At 37.8% G+C, this 20,285-nt stretch overlaps 1 protein-coding gene across 1 annotated transcript in view; it reads right to left on the bottom strand.

The window, feature by feature from the left end:
* The window catches only part of grip1 (glutamate receptor interacting protein 1), a 111,116-nt gene that overhangs the window by 66,909 nt on the left and 23,922 nt on the right, over window positions 1–20,285 (bottom strand). Inside the window, exons 3-10 of the mRNA XM_041215951.1 lie at window positions 20,114–20,249; window positions 18,887–19,032; window positions 15,943–16,026; window positions 13,483–13,558; window positions 11,275–11,420; window positions 10,378–10,525; window positions 7,714–7,883; window positions 3,252–3,407 (exon numbers count right to left, since the gene is read on the bottom strand). Of these exons, the coding sequence (XP_041071885.1) occupies window positions 3,252–3,407; window positions 7,714–7,883; window positions 10,378–10,525; window positions 11,275–11,420; window positions 13,483–13,558; window positions 15,943–16,026; window positions 18,887–19,032; window positions 20,114–20,249 (1,062 nt within the window). The remainder of the gene's footprint in view (window positions 1–3,251; window positions 3,408–7,713; window positions 7,884–10,377; window positions 10,526–11,274; window positions 11,421–13,482; window positions 13,559–15,942; window positions 16,027–18,886; window positions 19,033–20,113; window positions 20,250–20,285) is intronic.

Here is a 20,285-nt window from a genome sequence, read left to right as displayed (position 1 = left end):
ATTCCTAAATTGTTATGACCCATATTTACAACAATGTGAATTCTTACAAGTAAATCTAGCGCAAACAACCATTCTTTCCTGATGTAATACATTGTGATTATCCTTAAAGTTATTACACTAACAAAACTGGTTCCTATCTTATTTGCCCCGATAGTGCAATTGCTATGGAAATAACCCTCCCTTCACATGACATTACATCTATCTTTAGAAGAATGCTATGAAAGATATTTCTGGATACCATACCAATAAGATTTCACAGCACTGTAACCACTTCCAAGAATAACACAAACATAATACGTATATTATGAGAAATAACAGCTGTGTATGCACTCAAACACAAAAGTTACTCTACAGAATATTTTAAACTGATCCAAATGCATGCACACCAAGCATCAGATTAATTCTTTTAAAATTCTGGTTTGTTTTAAGGTACCATGGTTCCACTCTCTTAAATACGCCAAGACAATAATTTATTTGTTTCATAAGGTTTGGAGGAGTTGAAGAAAGGATGTGGACAGTCAATAAGCATTTAGCCAATGTTAAGTTTTAAAAAGCACTAATCTGTGCTTTTGGATCTACAAATCAAAAGACACATGGGCTTCTGAACATATGCTAATCAGCCAATTCACACGCAAAGTGCTGGAAGATTTTGAAACCTTTCACGTGAAAGTCCTTTCACTGTACAAGCCATTGTAGGAATGCTAAAAACCAGATGAGACAAGTCTATTTTACTAAAGCTGCCTATATTTTGGCCTGTCAGGATTTTTTCAAAACATGAAAATCTAGATGTTTGTGCCATCTTGAATTAAATATCAAAGCCATGTACAGGTAAAACCTGCACAACTTAAGCAAAGGAGTTGAAATCAACAGTATGCCTTTAATATATAATTCTCCATTTTATTCCTTGGTCTCTACAGATTTTATACTGATTTACACAGAATCCCACCATCTGTGACCCTTTTAGAAATCAACCAACTGCAAGAATCAAAATGCCAACAAAGTATAGATGCATTCTGCATTAGTGCTGATAACTTTGTTCCTTCAGAGTTAGACTAAAGAATTTTGCATACCTGAGGTAGTCATCACATATAGTTTAATGTTTAAGCCTAAAATATTTATTCTTTATGTTGCTAAATTAGGTAGGAGGATAGGATGAAATCAGCAATAGTTTCTGCTCCTCATCATTACTAGTGGCCCTTGTTAAGAAAGTGGATGTTGGATGCAGACAGGATGGGGGTTGGCTGCTATTGTACCATCTCTGGTCAAGTAGGCTGTTAACACTAACTAAGTTTATGTGTAGAATAACCAATGGGTGAGTTACTAGAAGGTTGCTGGTACTAATAGAATCAGAATCAGAGGAGTAAGAAAGGGAGAAAACTGGAAAGAAAAAAGATAAAGATATAGGCAAAAAATTATGTTAAGTCATCATGTTCTTGTGAACTATTTGACTCTTAAAAGGTTTATAAATTGTAAGACTCCTCCACTGAAAGTGCACACATCTAGTTTGCTGTAGTTTTAGTATTCCACTCCTTTATTGATATGAACAGTTGCTGGCGGATTTTAAGAGATGGCTTTTGGTTAAAGATTCATGCAATATTTCATATGTGAGCCAGCACAGTATTGGCCAATCAGATTATGGAATCCTGCTTTGTGGTTTCTCCAGAATCACTTCTGACTATTTCAGTGAACTATTCCTGCTCACATCTGATTAGGTTTGAGAAGTTATTCTTTTAAAACTTAAATTTGACTGAACTTATTAATTAATCCTTTTAGTTACAGTCTTCTACTTCAAATAAGAGTGTTGATTCAGGATAGATCTGGCATTACACTTTCTAACCAGCTCATTTGTATTGCAGTGGTTAAAACTGGGCTTCAACAAAACTTGAACTGCTATTGCATAGTGCTGCTCAATATCTGTGCTTTCAGCCACCATTGAAACCACCAAGAAGAGGAGCTCAAATAAACTATTAACCTATGTCACAAAGAGGCAAATTCACAATGGCTATTTTTAGTCAGCTTAATGTCTTGTATGCTCATTTATAAAATTAAATTTATCTGTGGCTCATTTTCCATGCAAACAATGGCAAAGAAATGAATAAAGCGACTAAAATTTCTATAACAGTTAAGTAATGGCACATAGAGCAGATAGGCATGTTTTTCTTGGTTTGTATCATATGGATGTTCTTTAAGAACTGTATTGTTTTGGTTGCAGTTTAGAAATACATCATGGGACTCTTGCACAACAACATGCATGCAGCAATTAACATATCAGGTCACAGCAACATGCCCTGCATTGTTGCTGAGCAGGGGAATTTCTCTCGAAAGGCGGCTTCCGAAGAGGCGTGGGGGGTGAAGAGAGAGGCCTGTTTGGGGGCGAGGGTTATAGGTTTTGACACTCAAAAAGTTCACTTATGTTTTGACTCATTTCTTATACAATGTACTTCACCAAACATATTACTTACAAACATTGCCACAGTAAATATTAGAGTAATATTGCTACAGGTTATTCTTAGTTTTAACGCTGATCATCCAGGTCTCCAAGGAAAGAACCTAACATAACTGAGAAGACAGGCGAGCTAAATGCTTCCAGGCCTCATCAGTGCTGCTGCCCATGGATGAGCACAATCAGCCCAGAATAGCCCTGCCCCTTCCCCACTCCTCCTCCTGCCCATTTTCTCTTTTTCATGTGGGAAGTGTCTAGTCTCCACTCAACAGCAACCCACTGCAATACTGAGAGATCAGCTATTCAACAGCATGGGCTAAATCAAATCTTGTCCTACCCCCAGCACTGCTGTGGTATTTGATGGTGTTGCTCAAATTTCTGTGCCACCATTAAATTTTGGAGTAAAATTCTGTCTATGCACTGTGTTTAATGAAATCATAGCTCTTTTAGAAAATATATTTTAAGGGCTTGACTTCATGTTGTAGAAAAAATCTTCCCCAACGCCGAATTATTATTTACAATATCTATCCTCTCTGGCAGTGTACACTGTTAAATTGGTACTGATAGAGAAATTAATATTTAAAAACAGACATATTGTTCTAGTCTTACATTGCTTAGATACACTAGCCCAGGCGATGTGAAGGTTAATAATATTACAATAGTTGTAAACTTAAGCTGTAATATTACAAGTTAATCCTCAAACAAAACTATCTAAAGAACGACTGATTATTTTATTAGTGGTTTCAACCCAAAGAAATAAAACTGGTGAATAAAAGGACAGGAGGAAAATAAAAGTGTGGAACATTACGAAGATTGTTTTGAGGAGAAGGTTTCTGGCATTTCAAGGCCGTCATCCTACAATGGTCAGGGTGGTAGGTGTTATAGGGTTGGTTGGTGAGGAAGTTGCTGCTGTTGCTTCCACAAGTATCCCAGGCAAGTTGTCTGCTGCTCCTTTGAACCCTGACTGTCCACATGAAGGATGATGGGAATCGCACACAAAAAAAGACAGAACGGAGCAGAAAAGAGGGAAAGACAACAGAATTATACAGATCGCAACATCGAACAGAGGAGAAAGCAGTTTTGAGTAGAAAGAATGATGACCTTTTTTCATCAGCTATTGAAACAGCCCCTTTTTATTGACATATATACACAGTGTCTCCAAAATGTCACAGGAATTCTCCAGGTCTCCCAATGGAACCATGGTGGCAGACTGCTGAAACTTCCAAAGAAATGGCTGAAAATGGATGCTTACACCATTTCTCTGAGGTTCTGCTGGTCTCTCAAGAGTTATGACGGGAAATTGGGAGAAGCCCCGTGAAATTTCAAGGCTGGTACTCCATATTCAATGCACCGCATTTTTGAGGTTGAAATCGATCTTCAAACAACCAAGTGTGAAATAACAATGCGAGGCTGCACTGTGTGAAACCTTTCACTTTTATTTTCCACACAACTTTTCCCATGCATATAAAAAGCTACACACAATAGCAACCCACAGCAATACTGAGAGATCAGCTATTCAACAGCATGGGCTAAATCAAATCTTATTGTCCTACCCCAGCACTGCTGTGGTATTCACCTTGCAAGGTGAAGTGGTTGATAACTATATTTTGAAGTGTTACCATCTAATACGTATGGGGTATATTTTCCTCTTTTTGTGGGAAAGAATTTATTTTTATGTCTAATAGCTGCCAAACAAAATTGGAGCTTACTTTAGCTGGTTTTCTCCAAACATGAGTTTGAAAATAAGAATGACAGAAAACAGGCCAATTACAATATAGCCGTAATGATATAACAATGTAACCTTCTCAAACAGCTGACTGGAACATAACCAAAGACAGACTGGCTGCCACAAAAGGGCACTTGATTCTTTGGGATCTCACACAAAAAGGGCTAGAAAACTATTCACGGGAGCACTCGGGAAATTTCCCAAATTCCCATATGGCCAGCCTGCGCCTGGACATAACCAGGACAAATTGTAAATAATTTCTGTTTAGAAGAGTTATATTCGACTCAAAATGTGAAGTCTGGTTTTCCGTTCTCCACAGATGCTGACAGACCTGCTGAGTATTTCCAGCACTTTCTGTTTTTATTTCAGATTTCCAGCGTCCGCAGTATTTTGCTTTTATTATAGCAAAATATTTTGATCACTCAGCCGTGGGTAAAATTAGAAGTTTGACCTAAAATGATGCTATAAAACCCGTTTTACAGATAAAGGAATAGAATCTTGTAGACTGATTGATTGAGCGTGTCATCTCCAACTGTAGCCCCCCACTCAGCACCATCCTCCCTAACTTCAGCTGGCGGCCCTGACAATTCGATAACATATACAACATAAATAAAATATTTATGCACTGAAATGAATAAACCTAATAGCTGACAAATCAGTTATGAATTTATTTATTCTTTAAGTATGTAAATTTCATACATTAGAATAGAGACTACAGTTCAAAAGTACTTGGTTGGCTGTAAAACACTTTGGGATGTCATGAGGTCATGAAAGGCGCTATAGAAATGCAAGTCTTTCTTTTAAATATTTTACATATTTTGTTCACATCTTTAAAAAAGCCAACACTTTAGCTGTCTTACCACTCATAGCTGTCTTACCACCCATGCGTGTTCATAATTCCACCCTCTCAATATTACGTTACTGATTTGCGGCTGTTCATTCATCTGAGTGTATGAATATCTTATTCATTTCATTCACATCTTTTAGACTGACACTTAAAGCTCCATCCCCCAATGTGCCCATTCACCTATCAATAGTTGCTGATGTGGCAGTCGTAAACAGCTCATTCATTCAAATGAATGATTTTTTGATGTAAATTAATTAATTTGAGTAGGTAAGCTCCCAAATTGGAGTGGCTACCAGAAAGGGTCAACTAATAGTGGGGCTGCTATTGGGAGTCAGTATGGAAAGCAACTGCATCCCTGTGAATCTGAAGGCTAAAATCAGATTAGCCATGACCTTATTGAATGGGGGAGCAGGCTTAAAGGGCTAAATGGCCTACTCCTGCTCCTAATGCATATGTTCGTATGAGTCCATCATTAATTACTTTTCCACAGTAAGTGATAGCAGCATAATCCGTTCTCACTTTAGTATGACTAGACTCCACTTCCAATAGGAGTGCTTAAAATTTCAGTTCCCCCGCCAAACCCAGATTCCCTCATTAGCAAGGCTGGAAGATTTTATTCAATGCCCTTTTAGAGTCCTTAACAAGCTTTTTCTTTCATCCCTATTATCATGGAGCAAGACACATGGCAGATCTGGAAATACGAGTTATTTTTTGGTCTGCTTCTTTTCATTGTTGATCTTGCTCACCAATTTATCAGAAAAAAACTTTTCTGTTCCACTTTATAGAGGAAAATATACCCATTGTTTTCCATACCTCTCTCATTTCAGTTACATCAATCAAATAAAAAATCTACATACATTATAATTTGCTGAATACAACAAAATCAATTCTCTGATTCTGTACTCCTCGCTTGGAACCACATTCTAAATGAGTAGGGCCAAAGATGGGGTGACCGCAATACAGCATCAACATTTTGACCCTCAATCTCTATGAGTATCGCTCCCTATGGGGATGCGTGGAATCAATGAATTTATCCTACTATATTTAAAACAATTATTAAAAAAAACTTTGCAAAACTGCACCCAAACATTTATTCCAGGTTTATTCCAAAAGATAAATCAAGCCCTAGGCTGCCAACTGACAAACTCCAAGTTGCACATCATTTAAGTTTGAATTAAGGTACAAAACACTATTGGTGGCTATTAGGTGATGGATACAAAAGCCCAACAAGAATCTCAATTGTCAAAAGAAGTCATGATCTCATCCTTCTATTGTAGGAAGTAATGCATTCTCACTAGGCTAAAGAAAACTGATATTGTTAAACGTGTAGGAATTACTTGTTCAAGATTTACTTATCCATATAAAAAATATATTTTATACTAAATTATCTGTTTAAAAAAGATCAACTTTATATATTGTGTATATTTTAATGCAATTTTTAAAATGCACCGTTCTATTTGGGTTGGAAACCTTCTTTAACAGAAAGGGAAGATCCGCTTTTTCTGCAATTAAACTGCTGATAAAATTGGTTTCAAACTGTCATCGATAACATTTTGCTTTTCTTTTTGTTAAAAGCGGAACTTAGTCCTTTAGAGAGCTGCAAAACATTAATTGATGTGGGCTCTTGTTAATACTCACCTTCTGTTATACTAGCACTCTTTGTCAGTTCAGTGGTAGGCCTGGGCTAATATACACAGAATTGTTTCCCTGAGGGGCAGATCCCAAATTCTGTTGGCTCCTATGCTCTGGAATCTGTCTATTACATTCCAAAGAACCAGAGACAATGGAGAGAAATCTTGCACATACCTAGTTGTTTTATAGCCATGAACTGCAATTTCATATCAGGCTGCTGGGCATTCCCTCTTAACTAGGAAAAGTCTGAACAGACTAGGACAATGCAGCATTATTAAAGCAAAAATTATGTCCCCTATTTTAAAAGTTGTTAATGAGTTAATTTTCAGCATCCAAAAGCAAACCTAATAAAAATGAAAACAAAAGAAGGAATTTAAAAATACAAAATGTAGAGAATGCCTGAAATATATATCACTTTTTAATCATTTCTTGCATGGCACTGCATGTGCCATTTTTTATTTTGTACGGCAACTAGTGATAATACGTAATAATGGGGTTGCAATCAATAACTTCCCAAGTTTACAGACTGAACCACAATGATTTGTAGTGAGATGGGGGCGGGAAAATATGTCCATCATTTAGATATAGTTACTTTCATCCTATCTTGTTATAGTTTGGAACATCATTATTTTGGTTGCAAATCTTTCCCAAAAATTCAAGAAGGCCTGACAAAATGCCTAGAATTGTCCTGTGCAGCTGGGTTGTTCCACTCGACAAACTAAAATAGTGATCCTTCCTGCAGCATGGGTTGCATTATTTCCAGGAGTGCTGATGAAGCTCACCTCATGGCACTGCTGCTTATGGAGACACCAATGACTCTCATTTAGCTTTCAGCACTGCCACTGCAGTCAGAGCTGTGGTCTGTGACAATGCTGTAAACTAAATGGCACAAAATGGGCATTAGTTTAGAAAAACCAGACAGTGCAGTCATCCGATAATCACCTCAAGCCAGATATTGAGGAACAAGCGAACCGAATATTGTATTTCAACTGTCACTTGTTATAACATGTGCTTTAGCTGTCAACTCTCGTCCCCATTCTTATCAGGCAGAATCTGGACACTTACCATGTTCTGGTCCCTTCAAAGCAAGCCGTGTTTGGTGGTAAGGAAGCAGCTCTAGTTTGACGTGTTCAGAGGTACTGGCTAAAAGTTGAGTTGCCTCGGCTAATGTGCAATACTCCATGCTGGTGCCATCAATTGAAAGTATGTGATCTCCAACATGCAAAGCTCCACATCTGTGCATAAACAAACATTTTAGATCATAGGGATAACCAAAGATAACCTTAACCTCAAATACAGCAAGAAAAAGCAAAAAAATTGTACTAATTCTTGAGTCATAAAGAAAGTTCCACATTTTCAAATGAAAATTTAGATTACTTTATGTTGCTTAGGTTTAAAATTGTATACGGATTTTACATATCAGTCACTTACTATCTGTGATACACAAAGCACAACAGTAAAACTCTTAATTTTGAATTCAGAACTCATATTAAAATTACAAGATGTATGATCTAATAACTCCAATCATTTACCCCCATTCTCTCTGCTGCCAAGGCTGGAGTGTCTGAGCTATGAGGAAACGTTGGATAGGCTGGCGTTGTTTTCCTTGGAGTAACAAAGGTTGAGCGGGGACCTGATTGAGGTGTGTAAGATTTTGATAGGCATAGATAGGGTGGATAGGAAGGCATTTTTTCCCATTAGTAAAGGATTCAATAACCAGGGGGCATAGATTTAAGGTAAGAAGTATAGGGTGGTGGAAGTCTAGAACTCACTGCCCGAAAGGGTGGCTGAGTCAGAAACTCTTGTAACATTCAAGAAGTATTTAGATATTTACTTGCGTTGCCATAGCCTCCAGGGCTATGGGCCAAGTGCTTGAAAATGGGATTAGTGTAATCAAATTTTTGTGGTCCAGCGGGGGCACAATGGGCCGAATGGCCTCTTTCTGTACTGTAGATGTCTATGAGTCATTCCCCCAACACTATGACTGCAACCAGGAGTTTATTTTGTGGAGAATCACAGTCACACCACTGCAAAATGCAGCCTGTTGGGAGTATTACTAGATACCGCTTGGGATTCTGGTTCTCAACAAATAGCATAGAGGTTTAATTTACTGTTGTACTATCTGCGATAACATAACATGGAGAAATGAACACTACAAACTTTCTGAATACAATCCATATAAAATTAGGGATATTCCCACAGCATATTTTACATAATTTGCAAATTAGACTGAAATATATTCACATTTCAAGCTGTATATTGTTAAAAATATTCTTGTAATGAAGCAAAATGGTTTCTTACAGTGCACATCAAATCCTAGCTGAATAAATGATTGCAGATATTAAATAATTCTTAGAGGGGTTAAACTTGTTTAGTTCGTTAATTATTCTGAAGTAATTTTTTTGGTAGATTTTATATAATATGGGTCAACTACTGATGACCGAATGTGAAAGATACTGAAAGCTATTCAGGAAGAAGGAGAACTTACATAATCAAAAGAAACCATAACACTAATGAGACGTACTAAGCAACCCAAATATGAAACAAACTCTGAATGCACTTGTACTAAACATGGTCACATCAGCCAAACCATGTTTACACAATTTACTTTAAAAAACAGAAAAGTGTCAGGGATTAGATTAATTCAACAGCAGCAATTTGCATTCATATAGCACTTTTAACATGGAAACAAACCTTTCCACGCACTTTGGATGTCAAACATTCCCAAGGCCATAAATAAAAAAAAAGCTGAGACAAATGAGGAAGTGCCAGAAAGGGTCACCAAAGCTTGGTCGAAGAGGTTGGTTTTAAGCAAGAGACAGAGGTTAGATGTTAGGAGTCTGTGGGGCCGATTTTGATTGAAACCTGTTTCACACTGTTTCAGCTGAGTATTTGAACGTAAAATAAAAATATGGCTACATCTTATTAAAAATCTTACACACTTGCTGCCTTTTCTTGTGTCAACAACTTCCATTCTAAATTCCTAAAGACTACATGGACAATGGAAACTTGCCTCTGTAAACTTGGCAGGCTGAATAATTACAACCAGCCGGTAGTCGCGGTCAACAGCTCAGTTTTGCAGATCCTGAACCCAGGCTGCAGCGAGCCCCCTATCTTGCAACCAACTTTACTTTTCCATTTTCCAAATCTAACTATCTTAATATAAATAATTGTATAAAACTAAGAATAGAATGCAGAACTTTAAAACTGGACTGAATATATATATGTATAATATTGCATATGTATATGTAACTAAAAATTTTGCATCTGCATACCTTTGTACAATAATCCTCTATTCTGTCACCTTGCTTCCCATTAAAGATTACAGTTGGTCTGAATCCAATACGTAGCACCATGGAAGGTTGATTAATAATTATATGAAAGTCATACATGTAGCCTACACGTTAGGTGGGACACACACATGCATGCATACACACAGATATCATACAAGCCAGTAATATGACTAGCCCTTCCTCAACCAAAACAATTTGCAATACTGTTTCACCAACCAAGAATTTTCTCAGAGGCGAAATAATAGAAACCTTTTAAACCTAATTTCAGATCGACAGGTTTACAACCTTGTTTAAAAGGACATATCTTAACTACGGCAAGTGCCTATACTTATAATCAAAATATGTGTACATTACATTGTACATTACAAGTCCTATTTGGGATTGTATCAAATAATGACGTGATTAATAACAGTGTCAATTAAGCCCATGTACATACCTATCTGCAATACTGGCAGCCTTTATTTTGTCTATGACTATGACTTGCTTGTTACAATACAGTGAGGTAGTTAAAGCAATGCCCAAGCTTGAACCAGGGGTCTTGGCCACCTCCACCATCAGTGGGCCAGAAGCATTCGCTACTGAATCTAACAAAAAAAGCAAAGTTACACAGTGAGATGATCTTGTGCTACCCCACGGCAATTGGTCATGAATATATTTACTAAAGGCCAGACTCCCAATGACAGTTTTAAGCCAGAAACAAACTACAGTGCATACATAGAGGGTCATGATAAATCTTCAAAAAAATAATACAATAAACAAAACTATCTAAAAGTGTGAAAGAGAGAAACAAAAAAAGAGGAGCAAATAAACATTAACCTATTTAAAACATTGCTGACAAAAACCAACAAAGTTTACTGGATAAAAGGGAAGATTGATCTTTTGGAATATATGAAGGATTTACATATGAATTATTTATGTAGAGATATGTAATTATATTTCATTTAAAGAATAACCAAACCAGTTCAAATCTACTTTGGTAACTTCCAGGTGTAATTGTCAGATAAAGAATGATAGTTGTTATATAAAACATATGCTTTTGGAAATTACGATATTTTAGATGCATTACACTCTCATTTAGGACAATGATTTGAACAAACCTTAAGTGTGTTAAAGAGAATAGACAGATTTACCTGCAATCTCATAAGGGGAACCAAAAATAGTTCACCTCAGAATGAACCTGCAGATGATACTGTTACATTTGGCTGGTTCCTATTGGAACATAGTTGGGTACAGTGGAAATGAAATGATTCTTTGTTAAGAAAAGGCGAAGTGGTTAAGAGCTCAAGGTTTTTTTTAAAAAGAGCTCGAGGGCTTCTTCAGAAACTCAACATACCCATGACAGACACATCATATTCGATTATTAATGTTGCCTCCTGCCCACACTGTTTGAGAATGCTCATAGCTTCTGTATGCGTTGTTCCATGTAACCGAATTCCATCAACACTCAACAGCCTGTCGCCAACCTTTATTGTGCCTTCTCTAGAGGACAAAATAAATCATATCAAAATTCAAAATCTTCAGTTACAACAGTTAATGACAGTGCCACAGTCTGAACAGTTAAATATATTTGGTTAGGTTTTGAATTCAGAATGATACTCATAAAACAACTCCACATAACTAAATTGCTTTGGTTGGGTGGGTGATTGGCAAGACGACCACAGCATGCCAGTACAAAAATGAAGTAGTTTTATGATGAGTCAACAAGATCAGTTCTCATTAATTATCTTTAGATTATAACTTGATAAACGTGATAATGTTAAATCATTATTCTTTCAATGTGGATGTCATCATTATCAATGGTGCTACAGACATTGAGCATCAATAGCCACAAATTGGAATAAAAGCAATAACATATACTAATGTTTAAAAAAGTGCAAATAATGGACGCTGCTCAAAAATGCGGTCATTGGTGGGGTTGGGGGGAACGAAGGAGGGCTGTAAACAGTCAAAAGACAGCCCTAAAGTGTTCAAGTTTCCCTCTTAGAGTTTATGGTATCATCTGAAGACTTCAGCAAGATAATTCTTGTCTAATCATTTTCATGGATCCAATTTATATTATATATAGAAAACCATGCTCATTCGTGAGTTCATATCAACTATTGGTTTCTATCAACATAACTCACTTAACTGACAATTTTCAATTTTCTACCTTTAAAAAAATCTTCTTCAAACAATCCCATTCATTAAGGAATAAGGACAACAGTGAAAACTGGCACCAGACAGAAATCACCAACTTCACTGAAAGTGTATTGCAAGATTTCTGTAATCCTGGTCCAAAATTCACTAATGTTCAAGAATCAAAATCCAGAGGCAGGAACTTGCTTCAGGGATATCTGCACAGACCCACCATAAAGCATTTGCTCATTTTTAAAAAAAGAACTATGGAAATATGGATATATGTAGATAGGTAAGAACGACCAACAAAAATCCAAAAGCATCAAATCATGAACATAGCTATGACTCAGCATTGGATTTAATACACTTAAAGTTACTTTTCTGAACCAGATCATCAGAATTTGTTTCTACACTCCAGTTTTCTGCAACTTGGTAATGGATTAAATGTTGCAAGATCCATCGGTCCTTTACCATTCATAAAAGAATGAACTGGAGACAGGGTAACTAACTTACTACAAGAGCAAAATACAGCAGATCCAAAGTAAAACCAGAAAATGCTGAAAATGCTCAGCATGTCTGGCAGTATCTGTGGGAAAAGAAACAGAATTTCAGCATTTTATGATTTTACTCCTTAAACGTCCTGCCACTCGGTTGCCTTTTCACCCCTTAGTCCCTGTCTGGTGTCCGAGATAGCAAATGCAGAAGCAGCTGTTACTCAGAGCTCAAAGATAATATTCAGATTTATAAGTTAGGCTTTGGGGCCGTCCTCTTGGCAGAGGAGTTGTGTAGTGAGGGGCACTACAGATAAAATACCTAGATTACAACTTACATTGTCAAAAGAATTGTATAAAATATACCTTCTAAAATTCCTTACTTTTTCTCTTTGCTGATCCTTCAGCCCATCTGTTTGCAACTAAAGCAGTATACTCAGCTTCTCTCATTCCTATAACCGCTGTCTGCAAGCATTTGATTCAATAAGCTTGCTATAAAATGTTACAGGCATTTGAATTGGCTAATCAACTCATGTAAATTACCAATAGTATGACATCTCAATTCTAGTGGCTACACAGTGCAGTCAATAAGGTAACGGGCTGACCAGTTCATGAAAGTCTTATGTACTTTCTCTGCATTGCATCCTGCACTCCTCCAAAGAGTGGCAGTCACTTTGGGGGGGGGGGGAAAAAAAAATCACAATTAGGAGCAGCAGCATCAGTGCAGAAGCAGCAGGAGGGGAATCAGGTTTAGCAGTAGCAGTAAAAGTGGGATAATGATTGGCAGCAGCAAAACAGCAGGTGGGATGAGAAATGTTGAACTTGATCAAAGGTTGTAATCGCGGTCCCACAAGGTTTGCAGTTGGCTTACGGGCTATGGAAAGACTGTACCTGATGTAGAGGTACAATAACTGTGATTACTTGTATAAATGTACCTGTCAGCTGGTCCCCCCGCTCTTACATAGGTTATTACAATCGGGCGAGATCTATTTCTGTCTTCATGAGTTCCTCCTGAGAAAAATAAATACACAACATATTAAACAATATATGCACAGCCAAGCGTGGAATTGAGCTGTACTGACACCCAGGCAGCCTCAAGGTTAACATCCAAGTCTGTACAGAGTGAACTGATCTGAGAGAAGGTGAGGGTAAGGGAGCCAACAACTACCCTCACTACTTCAGGAAGGGGGGAAATTATTACAGCCCCTCTCCTGATTGTCATTATGACTATCCATGGCTGGAAGAGCATATACTTGTGTCGGACAAGGCCAAAATTAAAATAGCCTAAAATAGATCTCCCAAGATTGAACAACCTCCTGGCACTCAGCATTTCACAGATGAAGAATGCCCACTTCTGCAAGTTGCTGAAGAATTATTAGTAGCTGTGGAACTGTACCTCAAAAAGCAGTCAATGCCATCAGAAGAGAAACTTGAGAGGGGAAAAATACCTACTCCAGTTAGGATTTTCTCACCATCTAAATAACTCAAACAACGTGTGGACTAACAGAAACCAATATGTCAAGTCACTGACCTAAGGGCCACATATCATTGACTGATGAGCAGGACACAAAGTTTATAGTAGAATCAAATCACTAACAGTAGAATCAAATCACTAATGTATTTGTTATGAGATTGAAGGGAGAAGGACAGTTTTACTGTGCTTAAACAGACCAGATACATTTTGTTAGGTTCTTCAGACAATAAAGACTCTTAACTGAATAAAATAATGCTGAAATCTTTCCTTTGCTAGCAACTGGAAGTAATAGCACACACATCTCTTCAAAAATATTTCAGAAAATATACTGGCACCCAACTGGTTTGCTGTAGGCTTAAAAGGAGTAGGCTGCTAAGTGTTAGACAAGTTTTATCTGCTCATTGTAGGCACAGTTCTGTTCAATAAACACTGTGAGAGGTGCCCTCATGGTTCATTAGTAAATGTACTGAGAGGTGTAGGCTGAGCCCTAATGACCAAGGTCCCAAGTTCATGGTCTCATTCAAAGCTACAAACACAGCACTATAATTGGTCCCAGTGTTCCAGGCTTGAGATAGGAAACACAGCCAGGGTTCTTATTTCTGACCTTTATCCAATGATTGCTGCTGAATAGATATTGCTAATTGTCTTCCAGGGAGATTTATTGTTTGTAACAGAGAATTTTTCACCTGCACTTCAAGCAACCTTACTGTACTAAAATGGACTAAGGAAATCTACAAGAATTATAATGCCATGTCAATGGGATGGGAAAAAGTAGATTATAATGTTGTTTTGGGCCTGCCAGAACCAATTACAGCTATAGCTAATATGAATATTCTTATTTTCTAGAAATATATTGATTTTTGTCCCAGCTCCATCGCTCCTGCCTCATCATACTATATTATTTTTATAAAATCAAATTGGTTGCATCAATTCCATTTGGCTTTCTTGGTACCACAACTCAAAATACTGACTTTTTTCAAACATGTTGTCAAGGCAACAGCCTCATTCATCACCGAGTCGGGTGCAAACGTCACAAGTCATGCCAAACATCGTAGGAAATCTGTTGCAATAACAACTCCTATAGTAAAAATGTAAAATTGAGATTCCACATTTTCACAGTAAAAGAATCAGGGAAATGTCATGTTAGATACAATGCACTTCCTTTATAGTGAGGATCGCTGGGAAGAGAGCAAGTAATTCAATTTATTTTTTGAGTCAAAGAACTTTAGAATGTGCAATCCATAAATAGAAGGGCTACCAGAGAGTGATATAATTTGAGTCACACATCCTTTCAAAACTTTTTTTTTTGAGGTGAAACACATTACACAAAGTGTCAGCTGTGGCTCTGAGTCAAAAGACTATGGGACTTGAGCACAAAAATCTAGGTTGACATTCCAGTGCAGTACTGAGAGATTTCTGCACTAAGCGAGGTATTGTCTTTCCAATGAGACATTAAAACCAAGGTCCTGTCTGCCCGTAAAAGATCCCATGCTCTAAGAATAACAGGGGAGTTATCCTCAGTGGCTTGGTCAACATTTGTCCCTCAGCCAATATCACAAAATAGGTTATTTAGTGATTATCACATTGCTGTTTGTGAGAGCTTGCTTTGCACAAATTGGCTGCCGTATTTCATAAATTACAACAGTGACTACACTTCAAAAGTACTTCATTGGCTGTAAAATGCTTAAGTAGGTTGTGAAGGTTGCTATGTAAATGCCAGCTTATCCAGCTTTCTTATTCTATGCATTTTGCTTCAGGAATGGAATGCCCATTTAATAGTTAATTGAAATGGGAGCAAAAGATGACATGAAATTGTGAATGTATGCTACAAAAGGAAATAAGTGCTTACTGTCACTGAGTGAAATATCAATTGAAAGCTGAAATATAAACTGCAATATATTAGGTATATAAACATTCTCACCTCTAATCACAAAGCCAAAGGTATTGCCTTCTTTGTGCAAAGTCACTTCCACTGTTTTGAGAATAATACCTGAGCCTTGAACAGCTAGAAAGGAGAATAAAGAACTTGTCAGTGAGAATCACTGGGAAGTGAGCTCCATACTAATATGTAGAACAAAACCAAAGCTGATCATTTGGAAGAGAGCATTTAGTTGTGACCTATTCATTCATTTTCTTCAGTTTTTAGGTACTTATGTGTCCCCTTGCTGTGTGCAAATTGTCTGCCACTTCTGCATAACATTACAACAATGAAAGCAATTCAAGCGTGATTCATGGTTGGAAAGTGGTTTCAGGTATCCTGAGGAAATAAAATAATTTACAGCATAAATGGTTCACTTTGTCATTTCCTTTGTAGGCTTAAGGGAAGTCAAGTGAGAACACCTAAAATGCTGGAAGTGGGAGCACCCACAATATTTACTGTTGGAACATTGGGAGTGGGAACACCCACAATGTTTACTGTTGGAACATTGGGAGTGGGAGCACCCACAACGTTTACTGCTGGAAGTGGGAGCACTCACAACGTTTACTGCTGGAAGTGGGAGCACCCACAATGTTTACTGCCGGAAGTGGGAACACCCACAATGTTTACTGCCGGAAGTGGGAACACCCACAATGTTTACTGCCGGAATGATGTGCCATCAAAAATATTTGGATTGCACTTTAACCGGAAAGCAGTCTTTGGATGGGTGCAAGCATTTTATATTTTCAAATAAAACGCAAGATTTGCCAGATTAGGTTAGTAAAGCAGAAAAAAGTCAGGAGTCAGTAATAGGATTTGAACATCTCCAACCCATCTGTAGACTATGCAAAAGATTTCCAGCTCTGAAAGACACTCTCCCAGCAGTAAAAGGTTGTGATAACATGCTGGAAGGAAAACAAGAGGGGGACAATAGCACACTGAAGGGGTGGGGGGATGGAGGAAAGGTTTCAGGTCTCCCCTTAGCATCATATTCTCAGGCCTGAGCATCAATATAAAAATGCCACCTGAATGCACGGGAAGGGGCATAATGGAAGGGGAAGCATCATATTCCATACAGCACTAAATGTGTTCATGATAATTATAACCACACGGTCTTTAAACATATCTGTATGGTATCAAAAATAGATGTTGTAAGTGGACTTCGTTGACCGAGGAGATTGCTTTTTAAAATAAGGAAACTGAGAAGAAATCAGTTACAGTGCGCTCTGCACTTAGCAAATTCAGGAACAGTTTTAAATGTCTCAATTTGAATACAATGTAATTATGGCAATATCTCATCTAAACATGGATTGCTGACTTATCATTTTATACGTGAGACATATTCATGCAATTGGGATATTTTAAAACTAGACTGAAATGTTTCCTGAGTCACTCAGAATTTAAAAGCTAAGTGACTAGAATCAAACAAAAGTCAGTTGCAGCCATAAGCAGTGTGCACACAGCAACCAATCCCAGCTATTATAGATTGACTAATTTAACCTGCTCCTGAGTAGGAGTGAATAAATGAGCACCCAAATCCGCACCATCATCCTACTAGACTTTGTCTACATTCTCATGGGTGATGCAATGATCTTCATTTGGAATATACTGCACTCTGGACAATCAGTGAGTCACTTTTGAGTTGGGTTCATTGTTGTTTACACACACGCTCGCACACACACTGTTTAACTATACCTCGCTGACAACTACTACACTTTATTTTAATTAATTGAATGTGAAGCCTTTCTGAGGAGCATGATAGGGTGACATTCATATATGTGGTCTTTCTTTCATAAGCCAAGAGGTACTTGCAAATCTCAATCATACCGAAATTCCAAACTCTTAAACTCAATTTAGGTGACTTCAAATTCCAAATTTGGTTGACAGCTCATTCCCAGTTATATCATCAATAAATAAGTGCGCGCTGGCAGCAAATTAATGCTCAGGTTTGGGGCAGGACCTTCTGGTTGGTGAGTGGGGCCGGGGCCCGCTCCCCATATAAAATGATGCGGGATGATGTTGGGCGGAACTCGCGACGTCACCCAGCGTCATTTCCATTTTCAGGTCGGTGGGGGCGCAGCCGAATCAGCTGCGCACCTGCCAACCTGTCAACAGCCTATTGAGGCCATTTAAAAAGTAATTAACATCATTAATGGGCCTACTCGTCCAACCTTAACGTTGGCGGGCAGGCTGGGAGCCCTGGCGGGCTTTAGAAAAAGCATGAAACCTCACCCACGGGCAGGATGAGGTTTTATGAGGGTTTTAAAATATTTAACCAAGGTTTCAATAAAAGTTAAGGACATGTCCCAACTCATGCGTCAGTGTCACATGAGGGGACGTCAGGGAAATCTTGCTATAATTTGTTTATCAATTTTTAATTTGGAGCCGATCTCCCTGAGGCAGCATGTAGCCTCAGGGAGATCAGTGTGCACTCTCGGCTTGGGGGATCCCCCCCGCCCACACAGGGAGCGCACAGCCCTTCCTGGCGGACATCACGCTGGACGGCCCTTAATTGGCCTGCCAACATAAAATGGCGGCGCAGCCCCAATCGGGGTTGCCAATCAGAGGCGCACCTGCCCGCACCCGCTCCCATACTCCCCCACCCCGATGGGGGAAAATTTTTTTCTTGGTATTTTAATTTTGTGCAATGGTTAATTTTTTTTTTTAAAGTATCCTAGCTTTACCTGTTACTAAACAGTTTTCTCAAAATATTTAGATTACCAATGCAAAGTTGTGTTTTAAATATTTATATTGATAGATTAATGCTAGAGAAGGGTTTTTAAATAATTATACTAGTTGTGCCACAGTCTCCCTACTAAATGCACGAGAGAGTAATTAAAGTTAATGCCTGTCTTTTCAATAGTCACATTTAGATTTCAAATACAATATCAGTAATTCAAGCTTTTCAATTGCAAAATACCTTAATTTTAATTTAGAAGATACTTACAAACAGGAGGGAGTTCATATTCCACCTCAAGGACCACTCTCTCACCCACATTCTTCAGGAGACTGATGATTTCGTCATGTCTGAATTTCGTTAGATTGATTCCATTGACTGATTTGATGTAGTCTCCAATATTTAACTGATCACTTCTGCAAGAGAATGACAAAGCACATCGTCAGCAGGCATCATGCCTCAGCCAACGCAAAGTAACATACAATTGTCTCAAATATGACTGTGCCTTTAGTCTCATTAAAAAATAATTGCTAAAATGCTTAGAATATTTTAGTTGAAAATATTATTACACTCCTAAAATTCTTAAAACTAACCAAGTTAAATTATCACTCAGTTAGAATGCTAAAGATTTCTGATTTCACCTGGAGTATCAAAATATTCCTTCAATGCTCCATCCTTAATAAATCTCTTCTGCTGCAACTTTTGGAAGTATTTTTTGGTATGGGTTAAAATACAGTATGCAGTTTGTACTGGTTTTGTACCATGCCAAATACTTCCCGGTTTGTAGTTTTGTTCATTAACAGCTTACATTTACTGCCATCAATTTATTTATCACCACTTCAAAGTTTGCCATACATAAATTTAAAACGTTGGTTCATGACTCTCCCTCTCAAACCTAATATCAAATTCAAATATATTATGGTCACTATTTGCAAGGCATTCCTTTACCAGCACATTTTTTAACTAATTCTGGTCCTCATCACTATGGCCTTTTCCCTTGTCTGTTCCGAAACACGTTCTGTTCTAGAAAAATGTCCCAATACACTGGAAATCCATTGCCTTTACTACTTATGGATTGGGAGAAGCAAAACAGCTCATGTGAAAATTAAAATCACTGTTTCCAATACTTGATTTATTATTTACTACTATTGGATAAGTCAAATTATTTTAGTACATAAATAATTTTGAATTTGTAGGAGTAGGACTTATTAATAAAGTTTTGAAATGACCAAAAATCATGATTTCAGTAGTCAGCAAAATTCTTTCCAACTATAAGTGACTGGTGTTCCTTCATCGCCCTGCAAAAAGATGGCAGGTGTATTTTCTCACAGCGCTCGCCTGCCAGTGACAGGAAAGTAAGAAATTTCAGAAGATGAAACGTTTGGCAAGCACACAGCACCAGTTTAAAAAATTATTCTGCATGAAGACAGTGAAGCAGTGAAGACAGCTGTAATCCCTCATTACCCTGCGGTAACATGTCACAGTAGCTTTGGTTACCTTGCAGCAATTCCTCCTGGTCGAAGATTGGATACTCTTGGTTTCCCTTCCTTGTCTATTCCACCTGAGACTGTGAGCCCCAGGGTGCTACCTTCTTTTTTCATCAACTCAACTACAGTTTGACCTTTGAGTTCCTCTGTGGATAGAACACATCAAATAGCAAACAGAAAGA

This window comes from Carcharodon carcharias, chromosome 21 (assembly GCF_017639515.1).
Source record: "Carcharodon carcharias isolate sCarCar2 chromosome 21, sCarCar2.pri, whole genome shotgun sequence".
NCBI lineage: Eukaryota > Metazoa > Chordata > Chondrichthyes > Lamniformes > Lamnidae > Carcharodon > Carcharodon carcharias.
This window is presented reverse-complemented; position numbering and strand designations above follow the sequence as displayed.